This window comes from Podarcis vaucheri (genome assembly GCF_965113315.1).
Source record: "Podarcis vaucheri genome assembly, chromosome: 10".
In the NCBI taxonomy this organism is placed as follows: Eukaryota; Metazoa; Chordata; class Lepidosauria; order Squamata; family Lacertidae; genus Podarcis; species Podarcis vaucheri.
Genome location: NC_138748.1, coordinates 16,906,523 through 16,929,331, shown reverse-complemented (window position 1 = coordinate 16,929,331; position 22,809 = coordinate 16,906,523). Strand labels below are relative to the sequence as shown.

At 42.6% G+C, this 22,809-nt stretch overlaps 1 protein-coding gene and 1 long non-coding RNA gene across 2 annotated transcripts in view; one reads left to right on the top strand and one right to left on the bottom strand.

Moving 5' to 3' along the window:
• LOC309541781 overlaps positions 1–22,809 on the top strand; it is a 575,734-nt gene that overhangs the window by 509,892 nt on the left and 43,033 nt on the right. The window lies entirely within an intron of this gene.
• IQUB (IQ motif and ubiquitin domain containing) overlaps positions 1–22,809 on the bottom strand; it is a 40,855-nt gene that overhangs the window by 12,450 nt on the left and 5,596 nt on the right. The window contains exons 7-11 of the mRNA XM_082239557.1: positions 21,073–21,283; positions 13,962–14,137; positions 4,132–4,302; positions 2,705–2,881; positions 550–798 (exon numbers count right to left, since the gene is read on the bottom strand). Of these exons, the coding sequence (XP_082095683.1) occupies positions 550–798; positions 2,705–2,881; positions 4,132–4,302; positions 13,962–14,137; positions 21,073–21,283 (984 nt within the window). The remainder of the gene's footprint in view (positions 1–549; positions 799–2,704; positions 2,882–4,131; positions 4,303–13,961; positions 14,138–21,072; positions 21,284–22,809) is intronic.

The following is a 22,809-nucleotide window of genomic DNA, read 5'->3' as shown; positions in this document are numbered from 1 at the left end:
CCCAGAAGCTGTACGCCGGCTCCCTCAGCCAATAAAGCGAGATGAGTGCCGCAACCCCAGAGTCGGCTACGACTGAACTTAATGGTCAGGGGTCCCTTTACCTTTACTTGTTGTATTTCACGTTCTTAGAGTAGCAAAGTAAGATCATATTTGATGAGTATTTTTCTCCAAAATGCCTCTGGAAACACACACACACCATACAAAATCTCCATGACTCAAGATTTCCACAAACGTTCATCTCTGTCTACTCTGATTGGGTTTAGACTTGGATTTGGTAGCACGCCCACGTGTGGAAGCAAAGGCAAGCCTTTATATGAAGCAGAAATAGCACGACTGGTGTCACAAAAGGGTTGGGAACTGCAAACAGGCCACTGGCAGGAATTGATTTATCATCAAGGCAAGAAACAAAACGAAAAGGAAAGTTTCGTGTAATGTAAAAGCCTCTGTGCTCTGCCACTACTTACAGCCGGCACAATATAAAACTCCGTTCCATTTTGCACTGTCTGAAAATATTATCTTTAACATCACTATTCTCTGTCCTCTGCATACCTGTATTATGAAGGCAATCTTAGCACCGTCCTTATAATTCAATTCTGATTCTTGAAGATTTCGGAGCATACGTTTGTATTTCAGGAAGGCTTCCCTCTGGCGAGCCTCATTATCCAGCTTGCAGCACAGACGACAACGGCCAACAGTGTGGGAACTAGCAGATATGGCAAAATCCGTAGAGGGCAAGTACCTTTTGCAACCAAGGCAAAAGTGGATGTTGTGGTAAAGCCTCATTGGATCAGGTGGAACCTGCAATGAAAACAGATTAGCTAATGAACAATAACAGTATTTTCCACATTCAGTCATTAGCCTGGCCAACAGATCTTGTCCCAAAGTACAGTAGTCGCTGACAACTGTATGCATAGAAACCTTTGAAATTGAAGAAATATATATCTACAAAACAATTCTGCTGCAGCACAGCATGCGGCCTGTCAAACGCAATCTGCTTCCCCATTATATACAGTAAACCGAATGATTATGAACATATTTTTGAAGTTTGATATGCGAGGATGGGTTTAAAGGGCTAAATATTCTGCTAAATTATATAAAAACACTTTGAGAAGAATGAAATTGTCCATATGGACTACTATGGTTGTGTTTTTGAGATGATGCAGAGCAAGAGATGAAGGCGGAAACACTAAAGGCTTCAGAATCCATTGTTTAGTCATTAATTTTATTTTTATCTCTTTATTCCATTATTGTCAATGCAACCTACTACAAAAATTATATAGAATGATCTCCTTTTAATTGCCATAATGATTTTGACGAAGCTGTAAGTGCACATTTTAGTTATTCTCTATATTTGCCAATAACAACAAGTGTTTGTTTTGAGGAAATATTTTTCAGTTTTCAGTTTTATATGTGTGCCCTTTCACTTTCAGTGCCTTCAACCTTTTACAAAACAGAGAATATCAGCTGCAAAGCTGATAAAACCCACCCTCCAGCTAGCATTCAGTTGCTTTGACAGAAACACTTTAAAATACTTTATTTTAAACAGTTTTAAACACACACAAATTATCAGATGGTTAGAACGCTATTCTCATGTGTGTTTTGTGCAATAAAGTTAAATAAGTAGAGAAGCACCCATTTCTTTTCAATGTGGTTTCATGCACTCAAACCTGTCTGGCATTTTCAGTGCCAAATGAGCAGCTCTTCCAGCATACTAAGTAAGTAATTAGTTTGGTTTGTCTGGTTGCCACTAATGTTCTTAAAATTGCTTTAAATGTTATTTCTGAGACTGGCATTCCTGCCAAGGTGTATTAAATCCAAACATAGCTATCCTATAGCCTTGGTCTTCAGATGGAATGACTCAGATGGAATGAATGCTTGGCAGGGGGTTGGACTCGATGGCCCTTGTGGTCTCTTCCAACTCTATGATTCTATGAGAAGCCCAAATTTTGGGGGAGAAATAAAGCTGTAGCCAATAACCCTGTTCGACATTTCTCCATTCTAGTTTCATGATGCTGGCTGGGGGAAAATGCCTCTGGCCTAAAACCAATCTGCTTGTATCAGCAGAAAGTTGCTTGTTCTTCTGACAGATGTCATAATCACCAGAGAATGGTGACATCTCCATGAAATTGACATATAAATATGAGTGCCATCTGAATGATTTCAGCAAGACACCTTGAATTTTGTAATCATGTTCATCTTACCTTTTCATGGAACGCAATAAGTTCAAGCTCAGTAGCAATGGCAACACTAACATTTATAGCTCAACATGCTTGAACCATACAGCCTTGGCAGATTATCCTCATATGATAAATGGAAGACAGAGACTGCGAAAATAATGACTTGACTAAGGCAATTTAATGACTATGTGTCTAAAGTGCAACTTGAGCTTGACTTCCCAGCTCATACTCTTAGCCACTGTTATCAGTTAGTTTTCCATGTTGATCTCTTCCTATTAACTAGGGGCAAGTTAGCATCCTTTGTCCTGCTGTTTAGAAGCGATACCTGCATTTCATTCATACACACAGCACAGCCTTCTCAAAACGTCTTCAGTTGAATAATTGAATAAGGAAAAAGAAACCATTCCTCTCTCCATTATGCAGAAATTCAACTGCCTCTGGGTAGACTATGGACTCTTTAGCGAGTAGTTTTACTTAGTTGCATGCCAAGGAACAACTGTAACAGAAAAGAAAAAGGAACAAAATACCTTGAGATGTCGAGCAACCTCTGGATTAAAAAGTGGTGTTTTGATATACTGAAGAAATAATGTACATATTCTTTGTCTGAGCCCGTCTAAGTTACATTCCTTCACTCCCCTCATCATGAGGTCTGCTTCTCTGTCAATCAATTCCACTATCTCATGTGTGAGTTTAGAGTCATGTTCCTGCAAAGGCAAGCAAGATGTTTAGCAAATCACATGCACCTCATTTCTTAATTCCTTACACCGATTGCCTGTCAATTATGAGAGAGCAAATGCTCCAAGGCTTCTTAAAGCTTAGCTTTTTGGGAAATGGGAATCGTGTATCCACACACCTATCTCGCTGTCTTTAAATAACTGTCTGTCCAGATCAATTTTATGCTATGTTTATATATAGAAAGTGTTCACTGACTGGAGCGAATAAGAGCTCTTTCCCACCAATGCAGTATCAAGCACAGTCATGCCCAGACCAGACTGGTACTACAGTGTATGTGTGTGTTTGTGAGAGGGCATGTGTGTGCTTGCTAGCTCTGGGATGGCTCAGTTGATAGAGCACGAGACTCTTAATTTCAGGGTTGTGGGTTCGAGCCCCATGTTGGGCAAAAGATTCCTGCATTGCAGAGGGTTGGACTAGATGGCGCTTGTGGTCCCTGCCAACTCTACAATTAGCGTATTTTTTGCTCTATAAGACTCACTTTTCCCCTCCTAAAAAGTAAGGGGAAATGTGTGTGCGTCTTATCGAGCAAATGCAGGCTGCGCAGCTGTCCCAGAAGCCAGAACAGCAAGAGGGATTGCTGCTTACACTGCGCAGCGATCCCTCTTGCTGTTCTGGTTTCTGAGATTCAGAATAATTTTTTTCTTGTTTTCCTCCTCCAAAAACTAGGTGCGTCTTGTGGTCTGGTGCGTCTTATAGCGCGAAAAATACCGTATATAACTTATTTAACGCACCTGTGTTCTATGACTCTATGAGAGTGTGCATGAATAAGAAGGTTAAAGGTCCTTACACCACACCAGGCTCTTAATGCAAATTGGACAGACATGCAATATTTACTTGTAAATAGCTGAACAGTGTGTGGTACAGTTTGGCTCTGATGCTTCCTGAAATCAAAGGGATTTTCCTTCCTGGCTGTTTGGGTTTGGGATTGAGCTCAGGCATATTTTGAACTGTAAACTGCCTTGGCAAAAAGGGGATATATTAATGCAGCAAATAAATCCTCCTATACAGGTTTATTCAGATGTCCCGCTATGTTCAAGTGTGCTTAGGACTTCGGTTTTACACTTCTTAGCTAATGTAAAAGTATCGGTATATAGTGGGCACCCTGCTGTCGAAAGATGAAAGCAGGGGCCCCTTAAGCCCTTGCAAACCGTCCGTAATTGACAGTGTACTGTGTGTGATCTCAGTAGGGCTTCTTTAAAAGCTTGAGAGAGAGAGATACCTTCACCGTGTGCTTCAGCGTTAGCAGCACGTCCAGCCGTTCATCCTGCGGAAGGTCTTTCATACTAATGCTGCGGTAGATTTCAAGCAGCTCCCTGGCCCGCAGCGTGAACTGCGTATCCATCTCGGTAACTTTGCCATCAAATGCTTTCCACTTTTTGGGGGCTGCACACTTGAGAAACATTTTGAATCGCCGAGTTAGAATGGAGAAAGGAATTGGGGGAAATGCTTTACAATGCAACCAAAGGAAGCTTATAGAGTCTACAAATCTGACCCCCTGCTAATAAGAACTGCCGCTGTCCCAAGAAATGTGCAACTATCTGAAACGAGACATTTTCCTGTCCATTTTAGTAGATTTGTTGCCAAATGGCAGTTTCCTAGCGAACACAAAACCAAATAAACAATAATTAGAAGCGGGGGGTAGGGGGGAGAGAGAGACTGTTCATTCCATACACTATAGCTCCCTTGGTAATTTACTGGTTGCTGTCAGAGTACAGTGGTACCTCGAGTTAAGTACTTAATTTGTTCCAGAGGTCTGTTCTTAACCTGAAACTGTTCTTAACCTGAAGTACCACTTTAGCTAATGGGGCCTCCTGCTGCTTCCGCGCCGCCGGAGCACGATTTCTGTTCTCATCCTGAAGCAACATTCTTAAATTGAGGTACTATTTCTGGGTTAGTGGAGTCCGTAACCTCAAGTATAGTAACCTGAAGCGTATGTAACCCGAGGTACAACTAAAAACCAGTATTATGCCATAATAAACTCTGCTAATGCATGGAGATGAACGAACATCAGGACTGCCACCAACATTCTCAAAATATGGAAACAATTCGTTCATCTTTGAACAATGTAACAACAATAACAACAGCAGTTTTATTATTTATTACAACAACTTTATTATTTATAACAACAACAACTTTATTATTTGTACCCCGCCCATCTGGCTAGGTTTCTCCAGCCACACTGGGAGTTTGGGATTCTATAAGTGTGACGATAACTTTATACGGTACCTGCTGAATTTCTGCCTGCCTTACTGCTGTTGAAGCCACAGCCCTTCTTTTAGCAGAAGGGGTTGTGATGCTAGATGAAAGATAACGGATAAGATAACGGAAGTCAATGGAGAGCAAATAACCATAAGAACACCAGAGCATCCCTGCAGATTCAGGTCAAAGGCACATCTAAGTCCAGCATCCTGTTCTCACAGTGACCAACCAGATGCCTGAAAGCAGAACCTGAGGACAAGAATGCTCCTGAGTGTGATTCCCAGAGACTGGTATACAGATGGATGCTGCCTTCAACTAATAGCCTTATTGGCCATACTTCCCTTTTAAAGCCATTCAAGTTGGTGGCCATCACCACCTCTTGTGGGAGCCAACTCCGCAGTTTAGCCATGTGCTGTGTGAAGAAAGAATTTTCTATCTGTCCCAAATATACAGCTTCATTGGATGCCCCCAAGTTTATTGGATGTCCCCAAGTTCTAGTACTATGAGTGAGAGAGATAAACTTTTCCCCCATCACAGGGGAGTGAATTGCTCCATCCCCCTGAATATATTGCCATTTTTCTAAACCTATTTCAGCTCTGCAATATCCTTTTTGAGGATACAGTGGTACCCCGCAAGACGAATGCCTTGCAAGACGGAAAACCCGCAAGACGAAAGGGTTTTCTGTTTTGGAGGCGCTTCGCAAGACGAATTTCCCTATGGGCTTGCTTCGCAAGACGAAAGCCCATAGGGAAATCTCCAGGGACCTGTTTTAAATGCTGGTGGTGGGGAGCAAAGCCTTTTCCCCCCTCCGGCCTTCAGAAGAGGTCCAGGAAGGCCGGCGGGGGCCGAAAGGCTTTGCTCCCCACCGCCAGCATTTTAAAAGCAGTCTGGCATAGCAGGGAAGCGCTTCCCGCTATCCCGGACGGCTTTTGAAGGCAGGCGGGGGGGGGGAGACTTTCACCCCCCCGCCCGCCTTCAGAAGAGGTCCAGGACCTCTTCTGAAGGCCGGCGGGGGGCGAAAGTCTTTGCTCCCCCCTGCCTGCCTTCCCAGGAGAGCGGAGAAAGGCAGCGCCTTTCTCCGCTGTCCCCGACGGCTTTTGAAGGCAGGCGGGGGGGAGACTTTCGCCCCCCGCCGGCCTTCAGAAGAGGTCCTGGACCTCTTCTGAAGGCCAGCGGGGGGCGAAAGTCTTTGCTCCCCCCCCCTGCCTGCCTTCCCGGGAGAGCTGTCCCCGACGGCTTTTGAAGGCAGGCGGGGGGGGAAGACTTTCGCCCCCCGCCCGCCTTCAGAAGAGGTCCTGGACCTCTTCTGAAGGCTGGCGGGGGGCAAAAGTCTTTGTCCCCCCTGCCTGCCTTCCCAGGGGCTTTTAAATCGCCCCGGACAGCGGAGAAGTCCTCCACTGTCCCGGGGCTATTTTAAAATGCCGCCCGCCAGCATTTTAAGATCGCCCCGGACAGCGGAGAAGTCCTCCGCTGTCCCGGGGTTTTTTAAAATGCTGGGGGTGGGAAGAAAAGCCCTTGTCCCCCCCCAGCCTTCAGAAGAGGTCGGGGACAGACTGTCCCCGGACCTGGTCTGAAGGCGGTTTCCCTAGGAACGCATTAATTGATTTTCAATGCATTCCTATGGGAAACCGTGCATCGCAAGATGAAAAACTCGCAAGACGAAGAGACTTGCGGAACGAATTAATTTCGTCTTGCGAGGCACCACTGTAGATTCCTTTTCAGCCAGAAGTTGGGTCCTTTTTCTGTCGCTGTGCAAGCTTGATGATGTCATGCATGGGAAAGGTGCGTTCTCGAGCCCTGCTGGCTTTGGATAAAAAGCCCTTTTCTCGCCCCTTGGACGAGTCAGCTCCCTCCAGATTTCAGAATCTGGCTGTCTAAGAGTTTGACAAAAATGCCACAAATATTAGCCTCAGACCTGCGGCCCAATTTTCATGCTCCTTTTTGAGTCAATGAGATGCATAGGAGCCCATCCACGCTTACCTCTTGCTATGAGCTTTTTAGCTACAGGTCCACGCTTTCAAGCTCTATGCCAGAGTGCATCCCCCCTGGCTCTGCTTTCCTCAAGAAAACCTGCTCTTTAACACTGAATCGGAACAAACAGCAATTCTGTGGATTGCTGTTTGCTCCAATTCAGCGGCAAAGAGCAGGTTTTCGTGAGGAAAGCACTGCAACAAAAGAAAAATAAGTACTTGGACACAGAGCTTAAAAAGAGATATATTAAAACATATATTCACAAGTCACAATACAGCTTTGTCCACTGCCCTGATATCACAGAACGATCACTCCAATCCTGAATCCCACATCACCGTCATATTGGCTCATCTAATATCCTCAATAGGAACCCAATTACTGATCTGGTTGGCTAGACATTTACAATCAATATATCCCCTCCACAGACACCTCTGTGATGATGATGGTATTGAAATATCCTGTTCTTCTTCAATAAAAGAGCTTTAAAGTATGGACCTATGCCTAGAAATGAGCCCCTTGTCTGTGTGACTAAATCCTCAGCCCAGGGCTAGCCTTTACCTCCCAGCAAAGACCAAGGCTGGCATGAATAACTGTACAAGGATGGGTAAGTAGGGGAGATTTCCAATCCTAGCTTGTGGCAATATTCTCTCTCTCTCTTTCCACTCAAAAAGCTTCAACTGATCCAGATTAGCTCAAGAGCTTGTTCCTTGTTCTCACACTTATAGCAACACAAAGAGCTGTTAGACGGTTGGGTCTTTCTAGCTGAGTATTATCCACACTGACTTGCAGTGGGTCTTCAGGGTTTGGGGGCAAGGATCTTACCTGGCTCTACCTGTACATGCCAGGGACTGGACCAAAGACTTTCTGCATGAAAATCAGGTGCTCTACCAACAAACTACATGTACTCCCAAACAATCTCTCACCTGCCTTTAGCAGTCCACCCCTTCTTCCCTGACCATTCAGGTCCTTTAAAAAGGACATTTAAAAAAAACACTCCAAAGCTGATTATGCTATGTGCTATTCCGAACCCAAGAAGTAATATTCTCAGTTAAGCTCTTCTCTGTACAAAACTCAAATGCTCAGCCAGTTTCCTCTTGGAAGCACAAATCTGTAGAGTGTTAGCATTCATCCATTTTTTCAAGTTATGTAAGCACAAAAAGAGGGAAATAAAAGAAAATAAGAGTTCATAAATGAGAATTTGACAGATTCTTAGCAGGCTTAGTTCTATAATTAAATGAGGGGCTGATAATTGGAACTGACGGGTTGCAGCCAAAACTGATTAAAAAATCCGACAGGAAACAGGCTTGTCTAAATTATGAAGTTCTAAATCTTTCAATTAGAGCTAGCAAACTCCAGCAAAATCGGAAACAGAGGATTGTTGCTCTAGCATAACTAAAGGTTTATTAATTTGTTTTCCCATGCATGCATGATAAAACAAATCCTTCATATAGGACCATAAAGCTTAAGTTCTAAGCCTGTATAGTAAGTCGGGTTTTTGTTTTTTTAAAGCCAGTGCTAACAGATGAGTTTTTGTTTGAATACACAACTAGTTTTAGCTTATTCAGCTAAGGAAGTGTCCTCTTGCTCTCCTAGTTTAAGATTTATTTATTTTTAAACAAACTATAGGTTTGTATCCAACTACATTCTACTCAAAGTAAAAGGTAAAAAGGTAAAGGACCCCTAGACGGTTAAGTCCAGTCAAAGGCGACTATGGGGTTGCGGCGCTCATCTCGCTTCAGGCCAAGGGAGCTGGCATTTGTCCATAGACAGCTTTCCGGGTCATGTGGCCAGCATGACTAAACCACCTCTGGCGCAACAGAACACCGTCATGGAAGCTAGAGCACACGGAAACGCCATTTATCTTCCTGCCACAGTGGTACCTATTTATCTACTTGCACTGGCATGCTTTCAAACTGCTAGGTTGGCAGAAGCTGGGACAGACCAACAGGAGCTCACCCCATTTCCGTGATTCGAACCACCGCCCTTCCAATCGGCAAGCCCAAGAGGCTCGGTGGTTTAGACCACAGTACCACCTGCGTCAGAGTAGACCCGCTTAAATGAATGGACTTAAGTTAGTTATGGCTACTAACCTCGATGGGTCTACTCTCAGTAATTCAAGCATTGGATAGAACCCACAAATAAGAACATAATGGTTTTGCTCAAAAGAGATCCTAGGGTAAGCAGTAGGTGCTTCTCCTCAACTAAGTAAAGGTAAAGGGACCCCAGACCATTAGGCCCAGTTGTGGCCGACTCTGGGGTTGCAGTGCTCATCTCGCTTTATTGGCCAAGGGAGCCGGCGTACAACTTCCGGGTCATGTGGCCAGCATGACTAAGCCACTTCTGGTGAACCAGAGCAGCACACGGAAACACCATTTACCTTCCCGCCTGAGCGGTACCTATTTATCTACTTGCACTTTGACGTGCTTTCGAACTGCTAGGTTGGCAGGAGCTGGGACCGAACAACGGGAGCTCACCCTGTCGCGGGGATTCGAACCGCTGACTTTCTGATCGGCATGTCCTAGGCTCTGTGGTTTAACCCACAGCGCCACCCCCGTCCCTTAAGCTAAGTAGAGAGCTCCAATTTCTACTTGCTCCTCTGAGGTGAGGAGCCATATGCACTGAACAGCAGTGTGTGAAAAGGTTTCCTTGACCTTCATAGACAGATTTTCAACAGAAGAAGATGGAATGGGGATGCATAGATGGAAAACCCCAACATGCAGCTGAACTCTGCCCAGAGTTCTTTGGAGACAAGCTACTATTTATTTTAGCTTCTGTGAAATTTAGATAAAAACCTGGAGGTGTAGCCATTTTAATTTACAGTATATAGTAAACTAAATGTATAATGTATAACGAAGGGCCTCACTCCACATTTTCATAAGTTATGATAAGAACATATAATTTTCTAAATAAAATGTGTTCATTCTTTGCCAAAGAACTCAGTGTCCCTTCAAGGCCTTTTATCCATACCCAAATTCTGTTTTTGGGCTATTTTAGATATATGCTCAAAACTGCTGCAAGAAATTCTGAATCTCCAGTTTTCTCTTGCCAGCTGTCTTCTGCTTTTTTAGTTGGCTGGCTGCAACATGGAAATTACAATAATCCTGTTATCTAAATTGCTTCAGAGAGCAGGTCTATTGTAAACTGCATTCCAGTTGCCACCACATGAAAGCTGCACAGAGTGTTGCCAGAGGGGTGGGGTGGGGAATACAACTTGCGCTGGGAGAGACAGGAGGAGATGCAATGAAGAATTGCAGAGAATAAAGACAAACAGGGAAGGAAACAGCAAAACATCTATGAACCAATATGTTGAGTAAATATCTGGTGCTATTAGCAAAGTTGGCCATTTGTTCAGGCAAGTGAGGATGCTATTTAGGACAGGATCTCAATTGAATAGCTAGTGTAAGAAGGAAGATCAGTTCTCCTACTACTGCCCCAAAGCATTTCATTCCCAGAGTACATACATTTACTAGAGCAGCTGTCAGGATTCTCTCAACTGTCATGGAGATTGAATAGCTTGTGGAGGTAGGGGATTTCTGTATATTAAATTGGCAGAAAGTGGATAACCTACTACCCCCTTTTTCCTCTATCCAATGACAGCCAAGAGCTCATTTTAAATCCCTTCACATGTAGCTACATTCCTATTATTTGGAGGTAAGGTAAAGTTAAAGGGACCCCTGACCATTAGGTCCAGTCGTGGCCAACTCTGGGGTTGTGGTGCTCATCTCTCTTTGTTGGCCGAGGGAGCCGGCATACAGCTTCCGGGTCATGTGGCCAGCATGACCAAGCCACTTCTGGCGAACCAGAGCAGCGCACAGAAACGCTGTTTACCTTCTCGCCGGAGCGGTACCTATTTATCTTCTTGCACTTTGATGTGCTTTCAAACTGCTAGGTTGGCAGGAGCAGGGACCAAACAACGGGAGCTTGCCCCGTGGCGGGGATTTGAACCACCGACCTTCTGATCAGCAAGCCCTAGGCTCAGTGGTTTAACCCACAGCGCCACCCGCATCCCATTTGGAGGTAGGGTGGATATAAAATAAATAAATAAAATTGTAAATTATGATGTTGGCCTTAACGTCTACATCATGCATGCAGCATATCTATTCGACACATTCACATTTGATCCAAATTGGTGACTTCAGTTGGTCTTAACCACAATGGAACAATTTGTCAACGAAGTCTCTTTGGTGCCTAAAGCCCAAGTCATGGTCAGAGGGGACATTTGATTCAAGGAGGTGGGGAGGTCAGAATTCTTTTAAGCAAATTTTATTTCTGCATTGAAACTGAAAATGGTTATCTAAAAGCATCATTCCAAATCAAGTGGCTTTTTTCAAGAAGGAGAAGATCCACAAAAATTCGAAACCAGTATCAGGGAAGTAATTCCCATGCTTAAGCCAAGAATACTATAATACCAAGCAGAAAGCGTAGAGCCACTTACCTCTTCTTTGTCTAGGCCTTGCACAATTAGGGGTCATTTTGCTCTTTCCTCCAAACCAAGTAGCTGCCAATCCCTCCCCCTTCTTACTAGTCTTCATTTCCAAAAGCTACTTCCTCTCTCTGCTTCTCTTATCTCTACAAAATATCTCGCTGAATTCACTTCTATATTAAACGTGTACCAGCGTCCAGTTGCCAGCCTTGAAGCCTTGTTAAGTAGATGGTTCATTCCTAATCTCCTAGAAGCAGGCTGGGCCATCAGCTAGGAACATGTGGAAATGCCAGAATCATGAATCACCGCTAAAGCGTAGGGACTGTATATATGCCCACCATGATTTGTGTGACTGTACATGCAGCCCTTTTTTGAGCAGCAGAAACTGTACATGGAGGCCCTAGTTCGTTCAGAGCCTCCATGATAATCCATCCAGATTGAAAGTTTGCTTTTAACCATAATCACTTCCAGTGGAGTTTGGAACAACAACAACAACAACAACAACAACAACAACAACAGCTGAATGGTGGCTAAATTGTTATTATTCTTTACTCTAGTGCTCCACTCCTTCACATTGCTCTTCAGTATCCATTTTCCTTCAAAAGGCATTTCCTGAGCCATCATACCTTCACCTATATCTGACATTAAAGGCGAGCAATGAAGTGTTGCAGTACATACTGAAATTTCAAAACCTCCACGTTTATTTCTACTATAGTGGCCGCTAGTGACATCTGGTGGTGGGTAACTAAACTTAACATATTTAATCTGGGCGGGGGGGGGGGGGGAGAACCATTTTGACATATGGTTAATTGTCCAACTTTGCTTATCCACTACACTATTCTCAGGGTTATCTTATTTTATTCAAAAGGAGAGATGCATTAGATATTGCCTACCTTTGAAGTCCTATTCTTATTATGTCTAAAATGTATGGTGATGTATAGTGAAACTACCCTTCAGGTTTGCAAAACCAGAATTATAAGAACAGAGTAGAAATTAAACCCTCCTGTTTTCAGGCCATATTTTGAGTGATGCAGCTGTTCTTTGAAGGATACAACTGCTGGATGAGGCTTGCATCAGTACAGCACTATGGAGGATAACAACGTAAAACTTGAAATCCAGCTATAAAGTCAGTAGTTTGATTGAAAAAGGTTTATGGCCATCTAATTTTTACAGAAACTGACCATTCTACTAAGCCACTGCTCTAAGGTTAAGCCACTACAAGGACCACTTGCACAACACCTTGAAAGGGGTAGGGTGGCGGTTGTTCGCTTCTGATGATCAGGGAACCCATAGCGAAGCAGCCCTCCAACTGCTGCTCTATGCACTTATATCACAGCTTATCACATCACTGCTCAAGCCACTTTAGACAGTCTGCAGTCATGTGGTGATCTTGGACGCACATGCAAACAATCAGATGGATTCTGGTAAAAGCTTTTGCATACCGAATACAGCAGAACAGATCAAGGGGGAAGACGGGTTGCTATTCTTCTCTCTCTCAGGGTGCAGATAGCAAGATCCACTCAAGGAACTGCAGCATAGCTTTTCTATTCCATGCACTGCTAATATTACTCTGGGCATGCCAATACCACTGACAAGCTGTTCATGGCAAGTTAAAACCTTCCAGTGCCTCACCCTGAAGTATCCAAAGTATTCTCCCTGAGACTCAGGCTTGCAGGCTTCTCTCCTCACCAACGCATGCTAGCAGGGAGAAAAGAGTGGACTACAGGATGCTTAAAAGGTGAGGCCTAGGAAGGCTATGCCATCAATTGCCTGGCATGTTGCTGTGCCCAGCACAGCCATACACCCTGCACGGGAGCATCTTCAGAAGAGGGACTTGGCATGAGGTGCCACTCTACTCTTCTGTCCATATGAGAGAGCAGGATTGTGACCTTGCTAATGAGGGAGGACCTGGCAACAGATTTCAAGTCTTTCAAAAACCCCAAAACAACGACTCTTAATAGCTACTCTTCACAAAATCTGGAATACCACATATCTCCCTGTGATGGCATAGAACTGCTGGATCCTCTAAGAATGGCACATCCATGCAAATCTTCTTAGAATGTACATTCGGGGAAGTATGAATGAGACTACCGTAATACACTGAGTTCCTTGTGCCTCTAATGTAGCATTAATTGAGGGTTGCACAGGGCACGGTACTCATCATCTCCAATGAGACGGCACAATTAAGTAAATTAAGATGTAAGTGGTGGTTTTTCTGTGCTTAGGTGAAAAGAAGCACTCATCAAGTTTTATAGGCGTATATAAAAAGGCTTTTAATAACTGTACCTAATGAGCCAATTTTACTGCCAGACATGCATGAAGCCCACAAATCATATCTTCAACTGGTCAAGTTAATTACTGTGCTTTTCTTCAGCCTGCTGCTACTTTGTAAATGTTAATTCAGGTTTTTGAACTCTGGGTGCGTTCAGTGTTCAGACAGAAATTATCTCACTGACCTTTTCCAAGAAGGACAGGATTGCTTGGTGCGCGTTCTCTTCATATGCGTTTATTTTGTGTCTCCCGATGGTAGCAATCAGCTGAGCCTCTTTTTCTAACAGTCCACAGAGAGCTGCCTTCCGTTCGGCTCCAGTGAGAGTGCTGTTGATATTCTCAAGCTCCTCTTGCCTCCATACTACATCAACAAAAAGACAATATTATTGATTTTTTTTCAACTTTTGTTTTCTTGATTTAGCCTTCACATGCTATGAATAGGAAATGTGCTAGCCAGGTGCTTAAATCAGCGGTGAAAGGGGATTGTGCTTTGTTATTTTGGTACTCTGTTTTTAGGAGCATAGGTAGCATGCCTGAGTGTGCTGTTTTCCTGAAATTCTCCAATACCAGCTGGTGTTTTGTACCTATGCATTTGTGCCCACTTTGCTTCTGTCTTTAAAATACCGTACAGTGGTACCTTGGAAGCCGAATGCCTTGCCTCCCGAACAAATCAGCTCCCGAACAATTGAAACCCAGAAGTGAGTGTTCCGGTTTTCTAATGATTTTCAGAAGCCGGTTCTCGAACAATTTCCAGTTTTCTAACGATTTTCGGAAGCTGAACATTCAGCATGGCTTCCGCAGCCACACTTTGGTTTTTGAATGGTTCCGGGAGTCGAACGGACTCCTGGAACACATTCTGTTCAAAAACCAAGGTACCACTGTACTAGAGATCAGCAAGGATGGAGAAACTATGCGAAAAGGGCATCTGCATAAAGCTTGCTAAAGGGTTTGTGTGTGCTTATGAAGCACACTAATTCCTGCAGTTCTTTCACCTGTGGGTCTCATGTTCCCAAATATGATTTGGCAGTGGAAATACACCAGAAGTGAAGTCCAATGTCTCAGTCACTGCCAGTACAAGTTGTGTGATATACCCATGCTAAGATCTAGAGAGCAGTTGTCCTTTGCCATTACAGAATTTATTTTGGGAGAGAGTTCTCCAAATGTCACTTTGGCACTGAAATGCAAGAAGAGAAGGTCTGATGTACGTACGCACATTTATTCAACAAAAACAGACAAGGTTCCTACTCAACATTAGAATTAAGCATATTACATCTTGTATTGTTGCATACTGGCATATTGACTGCCAGTCACTGAATATATTACACAAACAGCTATTTAACATACATCAAGTGAGTAAGCTGAAATTTATAAATACTGTATTGTTAAAATAATACGGGCATTCAGTTACAATGTTGTAACTAAAAACCTGCATCTGTTGAACGCCATCCTATACAGCATTCCAATGCCTGCTATTACTATATAATAGTATTTTCAATGTGCATTAAAATGAGAACACAACATTCTATTATGGGAGCATTAGCAAAGGAGACAAATACCAGGAGGCAAAACCATAAATTATCCAATTAGGCTTCTGTGCCAAGGTTAATAATCTCCTTAGGAACCGAATATGTTATTATTCTACATAAGAAACTGCAGCAGTGGGAGACAGAAACACGGGATGTGCATATTTTTAATAGCTCCTAAAGTAGGAACAAGAATGTAATAGTCTCAGTTCTGCAATGCTGTGATCTGTATGATAAACTCTAGCTAAATTCAAGCTACTCAGGTGAAACAGAATTTTTTTTTGGATCAGAAGACTAGATTGTATTTTACTTCTGGCAGTACAGTTCTGCTCGAGCAACAAGAACTAATTTTGGTACCTATATAGACAGCTATATGCATAGATATCCAAATTGAAATCAGTGAGCCTCCTGGTGCTACAAGTGCTTGAGAGATTTATTGGAGCCCTTTTTTCCCTCCCCAATCAGCATAACAAGATAAAAAGAAGAAAATATGGAAATTCACATAGGTGCATAACAAATATATATATATATATATATATATATATATATATATATATATATATATTTGCTTTCGTAGATTTTCACGGGTACAGGAATGCAGGTTTTGGTGTCTTCGGGTGTCTTCCCGTGTAAGAGTCGGGGTGTCTGTGCGACGTTTCGACGAGGTCTCACTCGTCATCTTCAGGCTGGTGTTTTCGGCTTCTTGTTACTGGAACAGAGCGTTACACGGGAAGACACCCGAAGACACCAAAACCTGCATTCCTGTACCCGTGAAAATCTACGAAAGCAAATATATATATATATATATATATATATATATATATATATATATATATGCACGCACCTAAAAGAATATGGAATAAAGTATGGTGATCCCAATGTTTCTCGAGTATTGCTCTTCTTCAGATCAGCTATAGCTATTTATTATAATACAAAATGAAGGAGATGAACTTTCCTCTCTCCCTTCATTTTGTATTTTCACAGGCTAATAGTTATAGTTGATCCCCGAAGAAGGCATTCTAACAATAAGGCAGGGCAAGTGGGAAGATCATACTTCTTCCATCTTGAAGCAGTGAAGAAAGCTCTCCATCAGTCTTATAGGCATGTGGGTTATCCAATAGTTCAGTATTCATTACCCTCAACTTACTCTTTCAGGATGTGACCAGAAATGTAAAGCTACTGCCATCTGATAGGAATACTAAGCATGCATCTTTAATTTCTGTCTCTTTGGGGGAGAGTCTTTAAATGGGGTGCTGAAGTGTACTGGGTTTACAGTGTTCCTCTGATTTTCACTTTGAGCAGAAGGCTCTTGATTTACCATGGACCTATTTCAGAACCATTTACAACCAAGTAGCCTTGATGCTAATTATGTCACAACACACATAATCCATATAATGTGGTTATTGGTGTATAAAACTCACAAGCCTTTCTTTTTAAAATTACAGGATCTTTTACTTTGCTCTGTAAATGCTTGAGAAGCCTTATGGATCTAGTTCAGTGGCTTCTTTACATCATAGCATCACAGAATTTGAAGGGATCTCAAAGGTCATGTAATCCAGCTTCCTGCTGATTCAGGAAATCTACTACGCTCTGCATAAAAAGCCCTAATGAAGGAGAGTCCACACCTTCTAAGGCCATCCATCTGTTCCACTCATATTGTCAGTAACCTCTTCCTTACATTAAGCCCCTGTGCTTTTTCTTGTAATTTGAACCAACAGAGCCCATCCCCACGTAGCAGAAGAAAACAAATTTGCTCCATTTTCTGTACAACAGCCCTTTTCATATTTGAAGCTGGTTAGATTGCCTAATAGCTGTCTGTTCTCCAGGCTAGACATGCCCAACACATTTAACCTTTCATCATAGGACTCGGTCTCCCATCACCATTTCTGGTTTTCTGTTGCCCATCTCTGGACATGTTCTAGTTTGTTGATATCCTCTGCAAACTCTTGTTCCCAGAACTGCACACAGTACTTTGTGTGATATCTGACTAAAGCAGAACAGAGTGGTACCATTATTTTTCTCAATCTGAGCATTATACTTCTGTTCACACAGCCTAGAAATCCAGTGGCCTCTAGCTGCCGCACTGAACGACTGACTCTTGTTTAGCTTGTGATCTGCTAAGGCCCCAAGGTCCTTTTCACATCTACAAATGGATGTCAAGCCAGGTACTTCTGATCCTTCCCACCTAAATGGGATTTTATACTTATCTCTGTTGAAATTTATTTTGTCAGTTTTCGCCTAGTGCTGTCAATTTGCAGACAAAGTCATCTGCAAATTAGATAAACATCTCCATAAAGTCATTTATATTTTTATCTAGGGATCCTTACAGCTTACCTATGTGGATTACTACATCTGCCCAGCATTTCACGACCACTGCTGTGATTAGAATGATTGATGCCTTATTCACTGGCAGGAATGGAAGTGATTTAGATGGGGTCATGGAGCATTTATTCTCCCAGGCAAATCCCCTGCCCAACTGAAGCTGCTATTAGCATGGAGGGAAAAAATCAAACAGGCATCTACAAGTGTTTTCTCCATAGGGGATAGTAACTGCTTCTGGAGGGGTGTGTGATTTGCATTGGAGGATCATTCCCTTCCCCCATCTCCATTGCCTAGACACAAATCACACATCCCACCTGAGCTTGCTTTTTGAAAAAGATTTGAAGAGCTCCAATTATGGAACTCCCATGCAAGGTCTACTTTGACCTTAAGTCACTGCTATCACCATTAGTTATCTTTCCAACGATATAGGTCATGGGTAGGCAAACTAAGGCCCAGGGGCTGGATCTGGCCCAATCGCCTTCTAAATCCAGCCCACAGACAGTGTTTTTACATGAGTAGAATGTGTCCTTTTATATAACATGTATCCCTGAGTTATTTGTGGGGCCTGCCTGGTGTTTTTACATGACTAGAATGTGTGCTTTTATTTAAAGTGCATCTCTGGGTTATTTGTGGGGCATAGGAATTTGTTCTTTTTTCTTCCCCCCCCAAAAAATATAGTCCAGCCCCCCACAAGGTCTTAGGGTCAGTGGACCGGCCCTCTGCTGAAAAAGTTTGCTGACCCCTGATATAGGTAGATTCTCGCTGTTATATAGTGTATAGTGGCTCTGTTTTAATGGCCACTCACTCTCAGTGGGCAGCAGAACTGCCATGTTCTTCAGCTTCAATGCACTGAATCCAGCTTTTGACACACTGCAAGGTGGTTCAGGGATACACGAAGGCAGAAGTCAGTGTGTGGTGGCAAAGCCCTATTACAAGAAAACCTATGAAGAAGCCTTTAGTTAGGCATTTTTTTCTTTAGATATTGCTTTACAAGGTACATGGCACGTAACCTGTGCAAAGTTCCCAATAAATCCTTTTCTTATTTGTCTTCACTGAGCCCTGTGAAGTGGGTTATTACTCCCATTTAACAGATGGAGGACCAAGAGGAATAAGCAATTTTTCCAAGACCGCCCAAGTGAATCCATGACAAAGCCAAAATGTGAACAAATGTACCAGTTGAACACAACGTCCTCTGGATCACAGCACCAGATCATCAAGATCGTGCTCGCTACATATTTCTGAAAAGCTCAGGGAAAATACTAATTCAAAAACTGTTATAGAATATTCTCTCAAACATTTTCATTCTAATGAGTAACAACCATTAGTGTATCTCAATCGAATGAGAGGAAGAAAACATCCAGGATATAAAAAAAGCAGCACAGCGGAGAGGACTATCAAGATCATGTTTTTATCACTGAATATTTCAGCTTTATTCTTTTTTATTTGGTTAGCTGCCACCGCTGTTCAAATCAATGCAGCAAAGTCTACACAGCTTTCGAGGACCCACGAGGGGGCAGCCAATGCAAAGAAAAGAAACAGATTTCTTGGAGCTGGTTTAATTTGCAGCTCTATATGCAAACCAGTTTTCACTTGTTTTGAGAACTGGCGTAGCATAGTGGCTGTGTAAGCCATAAATCATTTGTCTGTATTTTACTTCTGCCATGAAATTAGGTACTTTTAAACCAACATAGGAAGCTGCCATTTTCAGAGTCAAGCAATTGGCCCATTCAGCTCAGTATTATTCATGAGGATTTGGTGAGTTTCCTGGTCCTGGAAATGTTGGGGATGGAACCTGCGACCTCCCTTATACAAATGCGATCTTCCACTGAGCTAATGCCCTCCTGCAACTTTCTGTCCTCAACCTCTGGTCCACAACACGGGAATAATAATCAGAGTGACACACATTCTAGGTAGCTCTGGTAGCCACTCAACATTTGTGTCCACCATTGCCTCAGCATTGGTCCAGTATGGCTACAGGACTTCATCTCTCCCTGTGCTCCAGCTCTTAGCTTGGAAAGGTAAAGTGTGAGCTGAGTAAGATTTCCTCCAACCTTCTCTCAAGCATAGAGATGGGAAGGAAATCTTTCAAACACAGCACCAGCTTCAGAAAGGATCAGGAAGCCGCAGGACATCTTGGATTGTATCCAACACTACTCCTACTCGAGAGAAGACCTATTCAAATTAATAAATATTACTAACTTAGGTGCATGAACTTTAGCGGGTCTACTCTGAGTAGGACAACCCCTTGTTAACCATTTAGTATTATTTAACGTCTTTCTTGTTTTTAATAGAATGACTCATTTCTGGTATGAAATCAAACCATACATTTCGCAAGCTGCACCGTGTCACCTAAGTAAAAAGCTCCCATCACTGTAATCAATAGGTATGCCCTTCGCAAACCTCTGAAGAACAGTAAACTCAGTGGATCGCTGTCTCAGCAGTTCAGTGTAACAGTGGAAGAATGTGAAAACAGTTCTACTAGCAAGTTAAACAACGCTTCTGAGAATCACTAAGCTCCCATATGAAGATGAAAAGCAGCCACTGCAGGGAAGCAACCAGTCAACAGCAAACAGAAATAGAAGCAAACAACAGGGCAGGACTACACTATTGGCAGACAAGGCAGCGATATGAGGCAACACAATCTGAAGCTGTTCCATCTCAAGCCAGAAGCAGCATATGAGTCAATCAAGGCTTACGCTCAACTTCTTCAGGCAAGGTGTTCTCCTAGCACAAAGTGAGCATGCATTCCAAGAGCTTCTGCGACATGACAGCCTAGCTCAGTTCACATGGGAATTAAAGACACACCCCATCTTCAGCAGCAAACAAACTCTGACTCCTGGAAACCAGCCCACAATTTACATGAAACCTGATGTCCATGCAGCCAGTGAGTGTCTTGAGTTCATTTCATTAGTTAACATTGGACTCAGCTACATTGGCAAAGAAAAAACGCTTTACAGTCAAACTTCGGTTGTCGAACATAATCAGTTCCGGAAGCCCATTCAGCTTCTGAAATGTTTGAAAACCGGAGCATTTCCTTCTGGGTTTTTGGTATTTGGGAGCCAAAACATTCCAAAACGGAGGCGTTCGGGAGCTGAAGTTTGATTGTAGAGTCATACCTTGGATCCGGAACACCTAGGCTCCCGAACGATTGAAACCCAGAAGTGATTGTTCTGGTTTTTGAACATTCTTTTGGAAGCCGAACATCCGACAGGGCTGCATTTTAGTTTCCAAACATTTTGGAAGCTGAACGGACTTTCGGAATGGTTTTATTGAAAAACTGCATGAGCTATCCCATTTCAACAGTGATTTCACGACAGCCAGTGTGGTTTGGTGTAAAACCTCCCAGAAAAAATTCCAATGGTTATATCCTGTTTTCGAACAAGCAAATTTCATAATTTCCAAAAATATGCATCTCTTAAATGCAAAAACAAAAAAACACACCATCTCTTACATTCTAAAGCATGATAGAGTAATTCAAAATCATCCTTTGTTCTAGGATCCAGCCTTCGATTATACTCCCTTAGCAGTTTTTCTTCCCTCTCTCTCTGCCTCCTTAGTTCTTCTTGTTCTTCCCATTCCAGTCTCAAACGCAATTCTTCTTTTAGTTTATTTACTAAAGTCTTAGCTAGCCATCGCCGGAAATATGTTTGTATCACAATTACCTGTAGACGGGAATAGGAGATAGCAGGAAAGAAAAAAGCAATATTCTGCTGCATCTGTTATATGTTTTGGCAATTACGAGAAAAATACGTTTCAAATTCGCTAGCTTTCTTAGTAAGTAATTTACAAACCAGAATGTCACATCTTTAAATGAAGCAATAGATGAATTGACCCTTATTATAAAGAGTTCTTTAAATTGTGTAATGAATACATGGTTGTTTAAATTGTGACTATGAGCAGAAATTAAGCTTTGAAATGTAACGGCAGACATACCCTTATAAATTAATGCTAAAAATGTTTAGACACAAGCTCCACTGTGTTCAGCAGAGATCCCTTTCAGAACAGCTGAGCAGCTCTTAGTTTGTTGCATTATTCTGATTTGTTTGTTCCACAATTTAAGGTGGAAGCAATTCAAGTATAGGAGGCTACTTAGAATGCTTCTAGATTTAAAACAGATGGTTTCTGCAGTCTAATGCAGCTCTAGCAGAGCTGAGGAACCTGTGGCATTCTAGAAGTTGTTGGACTCCAATTCCCATCAGACCCAGCAAAAGTGGCCTAGTGGTCTGGGATGATGGAAACTGTAGTTCAGCAACATCTGGAGTGTTGCAGATTCCTCATCCCTGAACTATACAGGGAACGCTAACTAAAATAATGAATGTGCGGAGTGAGAGGGACGGATGGGGGACTTGCTGGGAAGTCCATATATGCATTGTTGATTTGGGTTTGTTCCTTGTTACTGAGGCTAATGACTGCAGTGTAAGAAGAGGCCCCGAGTGATAGCGACTTGACTGACAAATCTCTCAGCGACACAGATCGTGGACAAATCCCACACATTCAACACAACTATATCAGAATGCAATAAATGATAACTATGAAAAGAAAAAGGTGGGTTTTCATTTCATATGCATCAATATTTGCCCAGGAAAAGTCGTAGATTGTTTTATTCTGATTGCTGTGGTCTTCTGGAAGGTCTACTGGTGATTTACAGACCACAATTTAAGAATCACTGAAGTGGGGAGAAATGAGCAAGCTTTCTTCGTTTTTAAACTTTTGACAATTTACAGAATTAACACTTGCCTTAAACAAGCCTTTATCATATACTTGCCTTTATAAGAATTCACTTCTAAGACACACACTATTCTGCTGTTTGACTACCAAATCCAAAGCTAGTAAAGAATGGATTCAGATACTATTTATACTGAATATGCGTTTCAAAAAACCACATCAGTTATGTGCCTTCTCCATACCAGGATATTGTGAAGAAAGATTATAAATTTGCATCCAGTGCTGCTTTTCCGTTCACGGAGCAGACTTCCACTTGCATAACCAATTTCCCCTTCCACTCCTGACTGGTGCAAGCTCCTTACGCACCCTGAAAACCTGCTCCACAGGCCAGGGAGACCCTCCAAAGAAGATTTGTGCAAGGAAGAAGATGAAGAGAAAGTCCTGTTGTGTGAGTGGAACTCCACATGAAGCACTGTGTGCGACTCGTAATGTATTAAGATGAATGTGAGTCCCCTTTAAATGT